This window comes from Coturnix japonica, chromosome 14, assembly GCF_054131305.1.
Source record: "Coturnix japonica strain WE chromosome 14, WE-NBRP24, whole genome shotgun sequence".
Lineage (NCBI taxonomy): Eukaryota > Metazoa > Chordata > Aves > Galliformes > Phasianidae > Coturnix > Coturnix japonica.
In genome coordinates this window covers 8,743,148-8,759,846 of record NC_140676.1, presented here as the reverse complement: position 1 = coordinate 8,759,846, position 16,699 = coordinate 8,743,148, and the positions used below count along the sequence as shown (strand labels likewise).

Genomic DNA, 16,699 nt, shown 5'->3' with positions numbered 1-16,699 from the left:
CTTTCCATAGAACAGGGATAAATTCTGTCCTTTGGGGATTCTCAGGTGTTGTGAAAATACATTTTTTAACATATGAAGTTTGCAGAAAAAGATGATCCCCATGATAAATCACAGTCTCCAGGAAGCAAGGCAGACCCTTGAACTGAGAGAAGCCTGATCTGATCTGAAGCTTGCAATGTGGGAGGTGTGAAAAAAGCATATGGATGTGGAATGCAAAGCTGTATGATAAAGCAGATGCACGTGGGACAACATTAAAGCAATCTTTATGCTGACTCCCCAGGCCCACTCCTTCTCAATATCCCACTATTAATAACAACAAATGAAATAATGCTGGTACAGGGAGACCACCAGGTGCTCTGTCAGAGCTGCTACATCCCCCCAGCCCTCCACCACTCAGCAAAATCATGGCTGCAGAACTGAAAAACAGTTCTGTTTTTCTAGCAATTGACTATGACAGCTAGCAGAGTTCATAGGGATATTTCAGCCAAAGTTAAATGAATCTATAGTTACATCTAGTCCTAATTCAGTGAAACAGGCAAAACCTTGGAAACCATTTTCTCCCAGAAACAAACAAACAAAAAATTCTCCAAAAAGCTAAAAGTTCAGTCACTCATCACTCAGGATTTTAGGAGCTTCTGCAGAAGCTTTCACATAAGCTTTGCTTTCAAACTACTTTTTATAGTCTTCATAGTTACAAGTACTTGCTATCACCTCAACTTTGTTTCATCAGTATTTTACTAATATTCCTGAGGATTACTTAGCTATCAATGCCAACAAATTCAGTGATTTATTAGAAACTTATTGAACTGGTGAAAAATGCTAAGAAATTTCCCACTCTCCAGTTGGATACCAATGACTGAAAGCAATCCAGCCCCCTGGATCTCTAAGAAATTACACACAGAAGTTCACTGTTCTCTTCTGGCACTGCAGAAATGAATGTAGATTCTAGAGCTAGTGATTTCTTACCACGGCAAAAACAAACCCCACAGAAGTTATGCAGAAATACTACTATTTATGCTAGAGCTGATAAAATAGATCATGCAAATTCTAACATATGGAACAGAGTAAAGGACTTGAAACGTACCAGCAAATGTTGTCTGGCTCCCACAAAGACTTTTTTCCCCATAATTGTAACAATAAGCCTTGCTTTGCAAGCTACAACTAACTAAAAAAGTGAACAAGTATTTTTCCTACCAAAAGAAAATTAAATTATATAAATTAAAATGAGCATAATTAAGCGTGTCTGGAACCCTGCTGCCTAAATAAGGTTTTCAGATGATACGTTTGCTCAGTTTACAGACGCAGATACAATTACAGTGAAGAATGTTTAAGTCCATAACCACCAATAATGAAAAAAATACAGCAAAGAATGTTACTACCTAAAAACTTGCCTTCTATCTTAAGACGTCATAAATTCTTCTGATAGCTCAGATGATATCAAACTTCACATTTATTTCCCATAGTAAAAATTAATTCACAAAAAAGCAATTCCCTGCCACTTTCCTACGTCTGCAGTCGGAAGACTTATTGCAGTAACTCTAGACTGCCTCTTTCCTCAGATAGGGACACACCAGCAATGAGCAATGGCACAAATATAGATGTGCCCCAGCTGTCCTTGAGCTGCACACTGCTTGAGTGTCACCAGGACGAACACCATCCACCGAGAAAAGGCTCTGATGGTTCTGTGTGATTCCTGAGACAGAGTACTTGGAACATTTATACCGACCCCTCTCTAAAGCCAGAGCACACACTCAGTTTCTGAGCTGATATTAACAAACCCAGCAGAGTGCAGTAATAGACTCTAGACATGATTTCCAAGGGTGTAGTTGCAGGTGCGTTATCTTGTGTTGCATGCACAAAATGTGCATTCTTCACGAACAAACTCAAATGGATATACACATGCAGACAGCAGGACAGTTAAACTGAAATGCCTATGCTGTTCTTTGCAAAAGTTTTATGGCAAAACCTGACTATCAAATTACTAGAAATTGCTGCTAGTGATCTGAGTTGGAATCAAGATCAGGTTCTAGAAAAGACGTCTAGGAAAATATCTAAAAAACAACAGAATTTAGGGGGAAGAAATGCATGATGTGCACTTGTATATGTACACCATCCCCACTCTGTATGTATGCTGGGACTTTGGAAAGCTATTTATAGTGAAGCAAGTGGCTAATGGCCAGGCCAGGGGAGGGATTTCACAGAAACATAACCCTTCGGTCTGTGTTTAGCAATGGATCACCTGATAAAAAACATAGGCACATATTACTGCTGAACATTGTGATCACAGTGATTACTTCAGCTCTATGTAACTGCTCAAGCCCACAAAACTTTTAGTTGTCCAGAATACATAATGTTCTGTTTGTAAACTTGCTAGTGAGCTGACCTTGCTGGCAGGAGATGTTTAAGTGTGCTTGAGGACACTGCAGTGTATACTTCTCGAGCTCAGTAAGATGGGAAATGTCTATTGCATCTTGACAGAGCTCTGCTTTTTCCTCCATTCCAATCACACTTGGTGTCATTTCCTCACATTTTTAGCAGTACAACTGCTGGCTGTTTCAGCGAGGAGTTACAAGTTAATTACCCATGTAGTCATAATCTCATTACTGCTGATAGCGTCTCTATCATCTGCGAGATCAGAGCAGAAATGTTTCCATGTAAATGATGCAGCCATTGCAGGAATGTTAACACTGATGCTGTCAGACGGATGTTATTAATTTTTCAGATGGGAGCTCATTTATGCCTCTTTGTTGTTAATCTACAATATCTCACAGGCTTTCATCTATTGAAAAATTAGTAGTGTCAGCTTTACTTCCAAAGACCAGAACACAATGTTTTGTTTACCGTAAATTAAATTCAGCCTCGATGAGAGATACGTGCTGTACAAAAAGCTGTGTCACTTCCCACTCTATTGCGAGGCCTGCAGGTCCTTTCATAGGGGCTCATTGGAAAAGGCCAACACATGCATTCAGGTTGGATATTAGGGAATATTTCTTCTTGGAGGGAGTGGTGAGGCATTGGCACAGGCTGCCCAGGGAAGAGTCGCTGTCCATGGAGGTGTCCGAGAGCAGGGTGGATATGGCACTGAGGGGCATAGGAGGGGAAGGGGTTATGGTTGGACTGGGTGTGGGACTGTGTGCCGCCCTCCTCCTGAAGTCATTCAACAGCCAAGAAAGGACTGGGATATTGACAGGGCAAGCACTAGATGCCCCCAAAGCAGTACCCTATGGAAGCTGCCTCATTTTGCTCTCCTGTTTTTGAGGACCGGTTGTTTATTTCCGTACCGCAGCGCGTGGTTCCGCTCCCCCCGCCCCTTTTCGCTTCGGTCCCGCCCCCGATCGGCTCCAGCCAATGGATCCCACCCAGGCCCCTCTGCCCGCTGCTCCCTTAAGGCGGACGAGTTTAGTTTCGTTTTGTTTCGCTTCGCCGCCATCATGGAGCCGCAGCCCGACAGCCTGGAGGGGTGGGTGGCCGTACGGGACACCGCCTTCACCGAGCCACAGCCGCCGCCGCGCCTCCGCTTCCTGGTGGGATGGAACGAGGTCGAAGGCGCCTTCGCCGTCACCTGCCACTGCCGGGCCGAGACTGCGGAGCGAACCCCGCAGAGCTGGGCGGGCCTCTTCTCGACGCCGGCCCTGCTCGGCGTCCACCGGCAGCTGGCGGCCGTCTGCCCCCGCCTGGAGCCCGCACTGCCCGCTCTACCGCCCGCTCTGCCCGGCTCCTCGGGCGGGCTCTGGGCCGTGCTGTTCCCCGGCGGCGCGGCGCCCGATGAGGCCGAGGTGTCGGAGCTGTGCCGGCAGCTGGAGCGCTACCTGGGCTGGGCGCTGGAGCTGTGCGGCGGCCGCGTGCTGCTGGACGTCCTGTTCGCCGCCGACAGCCGCCGTGACGACGAGTACTTCGAGAGCCTGCACGAGTTCCGAGGGACGGCCCTGAGAGGGCACCTGGCCCGGGCTAAGGACGCCCTGCGGCGGGTACGGGCCCTGGGGAGGGGCTGGGAACGGGCTTTGCTGCCGGGGGTCGGCCCTGAAAGCAGCCTTTCAATAGCTGAAGGGAACTTACTCCCAGGAGGGGAGTAAACTCTTCGAAAGGGCTGATAATAGCAGGACTAGGGGAAATGGTTTTAAGTTAAAAGAGGGAAGATTTAGGTTGGATGTTAGGGGGAAGTTCTTCACTAGGAGAGTGGTTAGGTCCTGGAACAGGCTGCACAGGGAGGTTGTGGATGCCCCATCCTTGGAGGTGTTCAAGGCCAGGTTGGACGGGGCCCTGGGCAACCTGATCTAGTAAAGGTGTATGTTTGGTGGCCCTGCCAGGCAGGGGGTTGAAACTACATGATCCTTGAGGTCCCTTCCAACCCGGGTCATTCTGTGATTCTGTGAGCGGCGCCGGTACTGTGACAGAAAGACGCTCTTTAGAGAGGAAGCTGTAGTTTACAATGTATCCTCATACAGTGTTACATAGAGTTACAGTTCTCGTGACAGAAGGGCTGTAACAGTTTGTGGGCCGGTGAGAAATACGCTGTAGCAGCTCAGGAATGTGTGCTTTAGGGTTTGGTGGCTGAGTGTAACTCAGCGCTTTTTTCTAACTGTGTTTTAGGTGAGTCTAAACATAAAGTGTTGTTGCACATGAAGGCCTGGCAGGGACATAAACTCATTCCATTGCAATCTAGACCAAAGTTACATTAGATTTACAGAGCAAAGCTGGAAATAAAACTTCTATCTACAGGCTCTAAGCTGGCCCTAAGTATCAGAGCATTGCCCTTCCCCTTCTCAATCTTCATCTTTCTCAAGTATTTCATCCTCTGGGCCAGGATGGAAGAATTCAGAACTTCTGAGCGTAGTATGAGAGTGGTGCCATATAAATGGTGTTTGTTTGCTTGCTCAAAGGCAGCGAGTGCTGTACGGGAGATCAAAAACCCAAGGGCAGCACTGCCAACACAACCAGAGAGTGCACTTGGACACAGTAATGATAGAGCAGTTCCATGAAAAGAAGAGCGGATTGTGTAAAAGCAAGGATTTTATCCAGACAAAGCCAAACAGGCAAGAAACCCAACCAAAAGCAAAAAATCCCTCTGCAAAAAGAGAATTCTGATAAATGATTTTTCTCATTAAGAAGTGAACTATTGTTTCTCTGAAGAGAAAGAGGGGAAAGTCTTTTATACTGTTATACTGCTGCAGGTGGAGCTTCAGATCTCCAGGGGTTATCAGAAATGCTGCAGTTCTGTCCTGCTGTTCTCCTGCCACAGAGCTTCCCTGAGGAGATTCCTCCACTGCTGGGACCTTTGCTCCTGCTGTTGGACTCAGCTGGCAGGAGGACGGGTGATGATTTAATTCCAATGCTTCTCAGTTGCAACATAACCAAGCCAGCATTTCTAGATGTGTTTTCTCACTTTGTTCATTCCCTCAAAGAGCCACAGACCAAGCAGTGTCTTTCCAGGGAGATCTGTGGCCCTCAGCTGCCTTGCTGTGTCCTGCAGTGCACCGTGCTCTGTGGTGCCTGGTAGTTGCTGTCAAAGAAAAATCTTTGAAGTTTTGATTTTAGCCAGTAAACAAAAGCAATTAAGGGAAGTTTCCTGCTTTGTTTTTTTTTTTGCTAGAGGAACAACTAAAGACATCAAAGGAAGACTAATGTGTCAGGAAGAGAGTAGCTCACTGCATGAATGACAGGTTATAAAATCTTCTGCCACTAGGACTGTGATCTGAGTAAGCTGTTAGAAATTGTGTGAATGGCAATGTGATTTAACTGCAGGCTATATCAGGAGTAGAATTCTTATTTTTAAGTCTAATCCTCAAGTCAGAAATTTGGGGTCCAGACACTCATTTCTTATTAATGGGTATATTGTAATTGTGGACGAGATGCAAGAGTTTAAGAATACCTTCCTTGTCCTTTTAGTATGCAGAATTCTCCTTTACCAGTCCTGTTTGAGTCACCTATACACGACCGCTGGGATTTCTGCTGTAGGAGGCCCTAGGCATGATGATGGCCTGGGCAAGACTCCTTGCAGTCTCCTAATGCAATACAGAGCAATCAGTGCCCGTTAGTGTGGTGTTAATAGTATTTCATGCTGGGGTGGCTGCTGGCTGCCTGGGGTGCTGGGAAGCTGTGCCTATTTCACCTGGTGATAAATGGCAGGTGCCTTCCACCACAGCCCATCAGCAGCCAATACACAAAGCAGCCAAGCCTGATTTACCTTTTATCCCGCTAGGTTCTTCAGCTGCATAAAAATGCTGACACAATGGTGGCTTTGATGAAGGTTTATGAGGAAGAAGATGAAGCTTATCAGGATTTGATTACCATGGCAACACAGTTCTACCAGTACTTGCTGCAGCCCTTCCGAGACATGCGGGAACTGGCAACACTGTGCAAACTGGAAATCCTGGTAGGTTCTGTCTTTATGAAGTTTACGGGTTACATAATGACAGTGAGGCATTGCTTCTTACTCTCTAGTTTTGCCTTAGCCTGCTTTTGCTTTTTTCCTCCTGTGAAGCCATCAAATATGACTGAGAAATGTAGACCTGGGGCAGAACTGCTCTGAAAGGATCTCAGTCTGTGGCACTGGTTTGCATGAAAATGCAGCTGTACTGCACCAGTGTCCCCCTTCCCTCCATTTTGAGGGCTTAATAGGAAAACATGCCTGAGCTCTACCTGTCCACTTCACTTTCCAGTGAGCTGTGTTTGCAGAGATCTAAGTAGCTTTCATCATGTCACCTTCAGTGGGATCGGTTTGTGATGATGACAATGCCATTCTACCCAGTGCTGATGCAGTACATCAGTTCAGCTCTGGAAGTAAAAGAAAAAGTAGAGAAGACCTGACCAAGAAAACAGGCATGTATTGGTGCTAATCCTGTTAGGGGTACAAGCTCAGTTGAGTCTTTTTTTTTTCATTTCCTTTTGCGTGCATCTTAAACTGGAAGCACACAGTGAAAGTTATGACATCCCTGGGGAAGTGAGCCATCCACTATTTGATCTGTCAAATTAGAGTTAGCTGTTAGTGTACCAGAAAGGATCTGAACCATACGAAGTTTAGGTTAAGGAAGGTTTTTTAGGAACTATAAGCCTAAACTGTGAAGGTAAAATATGCTGTACTTAAAAATTAAAATGAAAATTGGAGAGAATGAAGCCCAAAGCTTGCTACTATATAATTCAGAATGATGTGCAGGCTCATTTGAAATCTGGATGCTTATATTAATGAATACGCTTATATAAGTGAATACTAGTCCTGTACATGTGTATTCCCTGTGGACTTGAAAATGTTCTCTTATGTTTCTTCCCTATATCCCTGTTCCTATGTGAAAGAACTGCTGAGCTGGAGAACCTGACATGGTGTTGTGCTGTCAACACATGAGGGAAAAATATATAGAAGAGTGTATCTGTGTCACTTTTAGCAACAAAACCACTTCAATTAGTCATTATTTTTAAGATCTTAGTTTTTAAAAGCATTTTAAGAAATAAACTGATCCAAAGTGAATGCTTCAAGGTCATGATTTAGGTACAAAGATTCTGAGTTAGCTCAGAATGAGGAGTGGTCATGCACAGGTGTGAGGTGTGGTTTGTTTTGTAGGAGGAGAGAAGTCCATGCTTGCCACGTGCTGTGCCTTGCTAGGAATGTCTGTCAGTATAGTTCAGTGCAAGATATACCACTTTTGCAGCCAGCTGATAACTGAATTTTTTTAATGTCTTTGCAGAAATCTTTACAGTATGATAATCTGGGACCTAAAAGAGTAGCAGCTCTGCAAAAAGATGCTGAAGAATGGACTAAGCGAGCGGAGACTGCTGTGTGCTCTATTCAGGATATAACTGTGAAGTACTTCAAGGAAACTGTGAAGGCTCTGTCAGGTAATCAGAATGGTTTTCACAAAAGGCTTCCTAAATACTTGATTTAGGATATTGAAAGCTATTTTTAGTACCTTTGTTGCTCTCTCTTCAAACTCCAAGGTTAGGTAAGCTCAAGAAACGTTTTATTCACCTAAGATTTACATCTTTAAACCAATTTGATTTACAGCTTATATTTTGCTCGCACCCAAATATTGTTAAGGCCTAATACTTGTGGCTACAAACCTCTGAAGAGAAAGCATGAATGCTTTCAGTCCTTGGTGTGCAAGCGTGTACAATTTCAGCATGTTAAATGTGCAGATCACTGTGTAATTGTTAAGACATGTCAATAAAGTATTTTACTTAGTATGAAATAGTAAATTCAATCTTCTTTAATTTTAAAAAAAGCTTTGGACATTGTTTGATAGCATCAGTATTTTTACTACTGCAGTTGTTGTATAAATACACTCAGATTATTTTTTTCTCCATTTTTAATCTCTTATTGCAATATTTGTGTCTACAGCAATGCACAAGCAGATGGAACAAGACCAGGAAAGATTTGGTAAAGCCACCTGGGCTTCAGCTTTGCCACGACTAGAAAACCTGAAATGTATGTTGGCTAAAGAGACCCTTCAGCACCTGAGGGCAAGAGAATTATGCCTGAAACACAAGAGAGCTTCTATTCAGAAAAATGTAAGACTCTGCAACGCCTCCTTTGCTGTCAGTGTTTTGTGGAAAGCTGATCAAAACCTACCGAGGGCGTCACAGGGGGAATTTCAATCTCTTTGTTTATGAAAAACTTGAGAAGACCTCCTTCAGCAAAGCACCTACACTCAGTGCTATGTATTTTACAGGGTTGCAGAGCTGACCTAAATGTTTTTAAACACTAAAAGTGATGACAAAACAACCTGGTGTTTCTTCACAGTTTGGGGAAGATAAATCAGTTTTTAATTTAACAAACACAGAGCTTGAACTGGATGGTTTTCAGTGTGGTTTTAAGTTATGAGAAAAAGCTGGTTTCTGATTCTTGAAATTGCTCCTGCATGGAGACACTTAGAAAGGGTTAAGATAAATACCCATGTAAGTATCAAGTATCTCGTTAGCATTTTTGGTGTTGACCTTTAAAATTATTGATTTTAGGCAGACAAGGAGCAGAAATTATGTTCAGTGGACACTACAGAACCAGAATATTAATTTTAATATTCTGACCTACTCTGCTTCATGTTGTTTTACTGCTGCTGGGTGTATCTGACTTTCATTTTCCAAGAGTAGTATTGTTATTTGTGCAGATCATGATGAAGTCTTTCCTAGTAGACTTATGGTAAAACTACATCTTTAGACTAACGAGGCTGCTGCCTCCTTGGAATTCTGCTCCAACCTTTTCTAGTATTCTGTCATTTCCATACCAGAGCACTTTAGCAGCTGCCAGATAGGTCAGATTCTGCAGGTATCTGGGCAACTTATAGGCTGAAGTATGCTTGCATGCTTGTTTCCTGTGTGTATATTTGGTTATCAATGCTTTTTATTTTCTGCTTTGGGCTGTACAGATGGAGAACCTCAGTGAACAAGAAGAGAATGTGACTGTAGCAGAGGAGCTAGAAATATATTATTATGAAACCCAATTGGAATTATATAATGTACAGCTCGATATATTGAAACATGAAGAAATGCTGCTTATTGTACAGTTGGACACTTTGAGGAGACAGATTAAAGGTAAGAAAAAAGAAATAATTAAGCATATATCTAAGATGCAAGAGTGGTGTTCTTTGTATTTAAAATAATAATATTTAAAAAATAGAGGATTTTTGCTATTGAGGTCTTGCTAATAGAAAGCAATCTGGGAAGCACTGGTGTTTTGGCACTATCTGATATTATGTCTTTGACAGTAGTTTGATACAACACAAGTATTTAAAAGAATATATATGTGCTGGTAGTTCATTTTGACATCAGATATGACAAATGTGTGCCCTAGTTTGGTATGTGGAATGACTTGCATGGCAAATACTTACTGCTTGCATAACTACAGGATCTATGTATAGGATCTATGATACTGTGACCTATTGAAATATGTCCTGAAATTAATCACAAGTTTGTTGTAATTTTACATATAGAAATTGCAAAATACATCCTGTAATGACAAAAAGAAGTAATTAAATCTAGACGCTACTTGAGTGCTCCTTATATTTCAGTTTGAAAGTTTGTTCATAATGTAAGATACCAAGTTAGGTATCTTTATGTTTACTTGTCCTTGGTGAGTTCTCTGTTACTGTGTACCCTGTGGAGTAAACATTGCTCCTGCTTGTTGCTTAACTAAGTAACTAAGTAGCTGGTAAATAATAAAGTAAGTTACTCATTCAGAACAGCCTTCAGTATTCCAGGAACACTCCAGTTGGTGAAGGTAGGAGTTAAAGCACAAAGAGACATTTGAGAGAGGAAGCTGAATAACAGCAAATGTTAACAGCATAAATCTGATCCTGTAAAACACTCCTGTGAGTAGCATGACATGTTTGCGTAAAGCTTGAAAGGTCCAAGCTTGGCTCTGGAGCTTTACACTTTCTAATAACTAACTCACTGCCCTCAGTGGCTTTTAAGATGTCATTAGTTGTTTAAATGTTTAAATAACCGTGGCAATTTTTGGGTTTTTAAAAAAAATACCAAATGCCTTTTTAGAGAAACAGGATGAAGTTGTTTACTATGATACATGTGAAAATCCAGAGGAGCTCAAGGTCATTGAACAGACAATGGAACACCATTACGCTAACTTGTCAGAAATGACGGTGCTGAGGCAGAAGACTAAGCAGTTGGAGACAAAGCGTGGGACTGTCTGTGCGAGGAGAGCCTACCTCAGGAACAAAAAAGTAAATGCAGTCCTGGAGATGTGCAGTTTCTGTAGCCAGTGTCATGAGTGTTGACTCATGAGGGATCGACAGGAAACAAATAGGGAAGGTTTGGGTGGAGTGGAGAAGATGTTGTGTGATTCTGTGCCAAGGCCCCTAAAACAGGAAGAGGGGCAATGTGGTTTTAAGCCATCTTTATGCTCTGCTGTGTGGTATGAGTGCCTCTCAAATGTATTGAGAGCACAGACTTACATGAATGACTTGGGAGGTGTTTTTCTGTCCGCTAAACTTCATACAGAGCCCTGCTGTGGCCAGCTGAAGCTTTGTCCATGCAGTCTTTCACAAAGCAGCTGCAGCACAGGAGAAAACCTGGCCTGCTATGAAGGAAGCTGCAGTGACAGAGCAAGCCACGCAGTGATACCTTTGGAGGGAGGGGAAATTTAACTACTGCAATACTCTCTCCAGCCTCTCAGTTCTGTGCAAGATGCAGTTTTTTCCTTTGTTATATCATCTGAAGCAGAACACTAGGAAGACAAGTGAGAACACAGCTGACTCTTGTGAACCTTCCTAGTGAGCTGGGCTTATTTTACACTTGCACAGTTTCACCGAAGTAGAGGGCAGAGCTCAAGCTCAAGTCTGTTTGGCTTCCTACTCCTAGCTAGGCTGGACAGAGTGGGAATGATACTTAGAATGTTATGTGGATGATTGTTGTCTCTTGCTTGCAACAGCTTCCTCTGCAGACACTTTCTTTGCTTTCATTTTCATTCACTTAATTGCTGTCTACTGGTTACACTGATTTGATTGCACAGACATGTGGGCTTTCCCCCCATAGAGTGGCAAATAATGACTCCTAGAGAAAACACTGAAGCCTGCAGCTTGCCTGAAGGTGAGACTTGAGTAAAATTTCTTCAGAGCTTGTTGCTGCCTTTTTCTTGTTTTCTCCATATCTTTTTCTCTCTCTTTTTTTTCTTTTTTTCTTTTTCTTTTTATTTTAAACATAAGACAGATTTCAGATCTGGGTTATACTCCCTCTGTAGCGTGAATAACTATCATTAGTTAGGATAAAAACAAATCAAATTGGCTTTAGTCTTGAAGGAATTCCACAGATCTCACCTTCACAGTGTCTCTCATTTTGCCACCTGTTGAGCTTAGCCATCATTCATGGCACAGCCATGCACTTGGCACTGGTTGTTGTTAGTAACTTGTGCACGGGGAGTTAATGGCACACAGTGAATGTGAACTAGCCAAGGATCATATGAATTTTGTTGTTCTACCAGGATCAGTGTGAAGCAAGCCATCGGCAGAGACTCCAACAAGCAGAAGAGTTGAAAAAGCGTTTCCAACAGCATCACAGCATACAGATAGTGAGTACTGAACAGCAGCTTTGAAGAATTAGGCAGCTGCTTGTTTTCACACACAAATGCTCACTCACTTATGTTTTAATGCAGAAAAGAGACAAGCAAAAAGAGGAAGAGAAAAAGAAAAAAGCTTGGATAAGCCAGGAACGTCAGAAAACGCTGGAGAGGCTGAAGACATTCAGGGAGGTAAGTAGTGTGTTACATTTATCCTTTATGATACCAAAACATAACATCGGATATCTTGAGCATAGTCTAAATCTGAGACCACCATTTGGGTAACATAAATAGGATTGTGTGTAATTGAGTAAACGGAATTCAGCCTGCTAAAGAAATAGTTTCCAGGTGAGATCCTGCTGCAAATAATAGAAGAGGAAATGGCTTTGAAAAAAACACCTTTACATTCCTTTAAATATGTTTGGTGTTGAATTTTTACCTTAAGTGGGTGAGTGGTACAGGCTTGTGTTCTTCTGTTTTTAAACCTCTTTGGGGATGTTGGTTTGGTTAGTCCCATGGAGATGTGACCTTCTGCTTACAATTTGTTTTTCAGAAGTGTCCAGCTCACGTTGTGCTGAAAACATCTCATCCAGAGCCTCTCAGTCCCAGACTGCCAAGAAACATCACTCAGAAGGCTGCAGTAGGGCAACCTCCTCCCCCATCAAGAGCAAGACCAGCACCAGAGCAGCCGAAGAGCTTGCTGCTAGTAGAAGCACAAGTATCAGAAACTTCACAGCAGGATAACCCAGCAGATATCCCTGCCCAAAGTTTTATTACTGCTGGTGATTCGAAGCAACAAAATCACAGTGAGGAACTGATCTCTCTATCCTTACCTCCACCACCACCCCCACCACCTCTACCTCCTCCACCTGCTCCACCATTACCCCCTCCCTTACCTCTGCATTTAAAGACAAGACCAACAATAGAGGACAAGCCACTTTCCCTTAGATCTGATGACTTTTCAGAAAGCCCTGCACCAAACAAACAGGATGATTCAGCCAGGAGGTCTATAAATAATTGCATAGGTAAGTAGGCTCACATTGACTTTCTGGTATTATTCAGTTCTCCCTCTGGTTCTAGGCAGTAATAGCATGCAGTCTTTCTCAAGAGAAAGAAGTTCTTAGAAATTTAAAGTCATTGGCACGCAGTAGCACCATAACTCAGGATTCTAAATGAGTAAGCATGGTTGGTTGATCCAGTTTGATATGCTCTACAGGATTCTGACTTCCAGACTTGTGTTTCTGGGGCAGTGCTGTCTAGTTGAATATTCATGTTGATATTTTAAAACATCTGCATTTGTTGAAGATCCTGCTGGTGTAAGAGGTAGAAAGGTGTCAGAAATTCCAGGTAGAGGGAATTTATTCATGTTGTTCATGTTGGAGGTAAGCAACCTTTATTACCAGACTTATTTTTTCCATGATTTTGCAACAGTTGTACAGAATGACTCATTTTGATGAGGGTAAATAATCTATCCAGTCAAAAGACCACTGTAGGTACATATGTGGTTGTACAAAGGCTACACTTCAATGCTTATGATGTATGTACAGAGCTAGCAGCTGGGCTGCTTGCATTTCTAATGTATGCACAGCCTGTGTCTGTTTACAATTTGCTTGGTTTCTAAATAAAGGATTCTTGAGAGAATTCATGCAGAATTCCACCAGGATTTGAAAGGCAGATGGGTAGCTTTGGCATATTTGCATTCCTAGGGCAAAAATACTTCTCTGTTACCCCCTCAGCTTTGTTAGCAAGATCATGCAGGTGAAATTGAAGGCTGAACTTTGCAAGTGGAGCACAGTCATTTGAATGAGAACAGAGCTCAGCAGCCCCTCTAGACTGCACTGGTTACATCCTGCTAACAGACTTATTTTTGTCTCTAAAGCAAGTGTTTGGACTGAGCCAGACAGATTGAACTAAGTTGGTAGGCAGAAATTTTTTGTTGTTGTCACAGTAGAGCTCTGAAGACTGAAGCAGGTCTTTAAAAACAGAGCATTCCTTTTCAGTTTATTCACAGTCCATTTAAGCAGGATTTGTATCCTCTCAGTTAAGAGGCAAACCACAGGCAGAAACTCTGAGAAAGCTGAGCATTTTGAATTCTTCCAAGGTGTGAGGAAGTATGAGCAGTTGGAAGGCTGAACACAGTTGGGCTAGGGTGACAAACTACTGTGCATCCAGTGCATTAGTGTGCTGACTTCAGTCTAAGAGGGCTGTGGGATTACTCTGCCACAGATACTCACAAAAGGTTTTGATAAGCAACACGAGTTGTACACCAGAGTATTCAGATTGCTGCTGGAACAGCATCACTAGTGGCTTGCTTACTAAGAGGTGTTGCAGGACAACTTTGTGGGTCTCTGCTTAATCCTTTTCTAGCATCTCTATCAGTCTCTGAAGGTACCACAGGATTCAGCAGAATGTTGCATTTTTAGTGCTCAATCAGCTAACACTGTGCACTGTGTGTGACAAAAATCCTTGCAGTTGTGAGGTGTGGGTGGTCTGTGTGGCTGTAGGACTGGACTGCTGTCCAGGGAAACAGCCTTTCCCATCTGACAGTCTAAGAATCCAACAAGAGGACAACAACACAAATTGCAGCGTGTATTGACAGAGCCAGCAGAAGCCCCCTCACTGGGGTGTTCTTTACGGTCTGAAGTTCAGAAACATAGCCTGAGATTGAAATCATGTTGTAATATAGGATATAGATAGATAGACAGACAGATAGATAGACAGACAGATAGATAGACAGACAGATAGATAGACAGACAGATAGATAGACAGACAGATAGATAGACAGATAGACAGATAGATAGATAGATAGATAGATAGATAGATAGATAGATAGATAGATAGATAGATAGATAGATAGATAGATAGATATTTTAAGTCGACACAGAAAAGAGCTGTCTGCTTGCCTGCTTGGGCTGTGATCTGGCTCCCACTGACTTCAGTAGTGTAGTTTCAAACCCTTCTACTCAAATCTTTTCATTTTTCTCTTGGCTGAGCAAAAATGCAATTGACGGTCTCAGCAGGCATCTGAGCAAGCCAGGAGTGGTTGATTGTTTCTAATATGGAATACAAGAGATTTCTTGGTTCAGTAATTTCTTTTCTTTTTTTTTTTTTTTTTTTTTTTTTTTGAAAGGCCATGAAGTTATAAAGAAAAAAAACATTCTCCTTTGTGTGTAATTTCTTTGTTAGTGTTCAACCTTGTATAATGTTAAAGAGGTGTTGGTTTCTCAATTCAAGATACAAAGGTTTAACTCAGTGCTGGAGCACGGCACTGCAGAAGCTGTTATGAGTCTGTGCCATAAGGGACTATTCTTCGTTCTGTCTCTAGTGAAGATGAAAGGAAGAACCCTGAACACACAGGTAGGATTCTGTACTTGTAACTGTGCTTGCCTTCCTGCTGTTAACACTAGACTTATCTGTTGCAGGCACGATGGATGAGGTGCTGGCTTCTCTAAAACGCGGTGAAGTTCACCTTCGCAAAGTGGAACAGCCAAATCCATATGCCTCTGTGAAAGACAACATCCTCTCTGCCATAAGGCAAGGAGTTAAACTAAGAAAAGTGAATAGAGATACTGAGAAAGACGCCAGTAAAGAATCTACTAATGAGCTAGAAAGAAGCATTAAAGCAGCCATCCAGAGAATTAAGAAAGTGTCTGCCGATTCTGAAGAAGAGGAAAATAATGATCAGAATAACGGAGAATGGGACAGCTAACCAATTTAGAGTAACAGACTTACTGACTGGAACAGTATTGCTCTCATTTTTGCACATCATGAAGGAGTGCCTTTCAGAATGAAAGAACAGCGAGACTGTGTGTGTGTTCTTAAAGTGCACAAATCTTTATAGAGATAAAGGGTCCTGTTGATTTTCTACAGGAGCCGCAGGTTCTTATTTTTGCATGAAATGCAAATGTATGTTGGAGTATGACTTTAACAGATATTTCTGTTTCAATGCTATGTAGCTTTCACCCCATCTGGAGATAGCTAAAATACTGGATATAGTGGATTGAAACATACATTATATTTAGGTTGTTTCTCCTCAGCAACGTTATCACAAAAGCTTTCTGGGAATGAAAAATGAAATGAAAATCTATTTTATCATGTGGTGATAAAGGCAGTCCAGCAAACTTGGCATAATTTGGTACCTCAGCTTCTTACTTCTGTTGTCTAGAAATTTCTCAGGCATTTTGCTTGTCTGATTACAGTCTGCTCTCAGATAACTGCACTGGATACTCCTCTTACCATTATGTTGTAAGGTATGCATGTATGAAAGAGTCCAGCAACGCTGATTGGAAAAGATTGCTACTGAGTTTGTGATAATCACTGCTGTGGTAATTACTGAAAAGTTTACTTTTTAGCTGGAAGCTTGGAGCGGTTCTAGACTAGAAGGTGTTTCTCCTACATCTACAGTTCTACTGAAGCCCTGGCAGAGAAGAAAGCCAAAATATTGTATTGATATTGTCTGGAATATAGCCCTGTACAACAGAGCTGCATTTCTCCAATGACAACATCAGTATGTGTTTATAGCTCCTTCCATGAGTTTAATTAGTTATCTGATGTACTGTAGCTATACTTGCATTGTGCCTTAAAAACTCAACTACATTATATTTAAAGACTGTTTCTACTTTGGGTAGATGGTGACAAAAATGATTCAACATTTCTTCTGGAATTTACACTGACCATTAATAAAAATAGATCCAGACAGCGTAA

General features: G+C 42.2%; 2 protein-coding genes across 10 annotated transcripts in view; one reads left to right on the top strand and one right to left on the bottom strand.

Annotated features, from left to right (window-relative positions):
* Positions 1-1,499, bottom strand: part of FSD2 (fibronectin type III and SPRY domain containing 2) — a 16,814-nt gene extending 15,315 nt beyond the window's left edge. The window contains exon 1 of one of the 2 annotated variants that reach the window (XM_015872913.3): positions 1,380-1,499. The gene's annotated coding sequence lies outside the window, so the exon portion shown is untranslated. Of the gene's footprint in view, positions 1-1,084; positions 1,208-1,379 lie in introns of those variants that run through there. The other variant, XM_015872912.3, reaches the window with a different exon arrangement.
* Positions 1-16,699, top strand: part of WHAMM (WASP homolog associated with actin, golgi membranes and microtubules) — a 25,909-nt gene extending 9,210 nt beyond the window's left edge. For 2 of the 8 annotated variants that reach the window (XM_085515434.1, XM_085515435.1), the window contains exons 4-12: positions 6,200-6,373; positions 7,680-7,830; positions 8,330-8,499; positions 9,354-9,519; positions 10,477-10,664; positions 11,921-12,007; positions 12,092-12,187; positions 12,549-13,020; positions 15,418-16,699. In XM_085515434.1, coding sequence (XP_085371560.1) covers positions 6,200-6,373; positions 7,680-7,830; positions 8,330-8,499; positions 9,354-9,519; positions 10,477-10,664; positions 11,921-12,007; positions 12,092-12,187; positions 12,549-13,020; positions 15,418-15,704 — 1,791 coding nt within the window. In that variant the 3' untranslated portion in view covers positions 15,705-16,699. Of the gene's footprint in view, positions 1-3,312; positions 3,969-5,171; positions 5,313-6,199; positions 6,374-7,679; positions 7,831-8,329; positions 8,500-9,353; positions 9,520-10,476; positions 10,665-11,452; positions 11,530-11,920; positions 12,008-12,091; positions 12,188-12,548; positions 13,021-15,125 lie in introns of those variants that run through there. The other 6 variants (XM_085515432.1, XM_085515433.1, XR_014934332.1 and 3 more) reach the window with 6 other exon arrangements.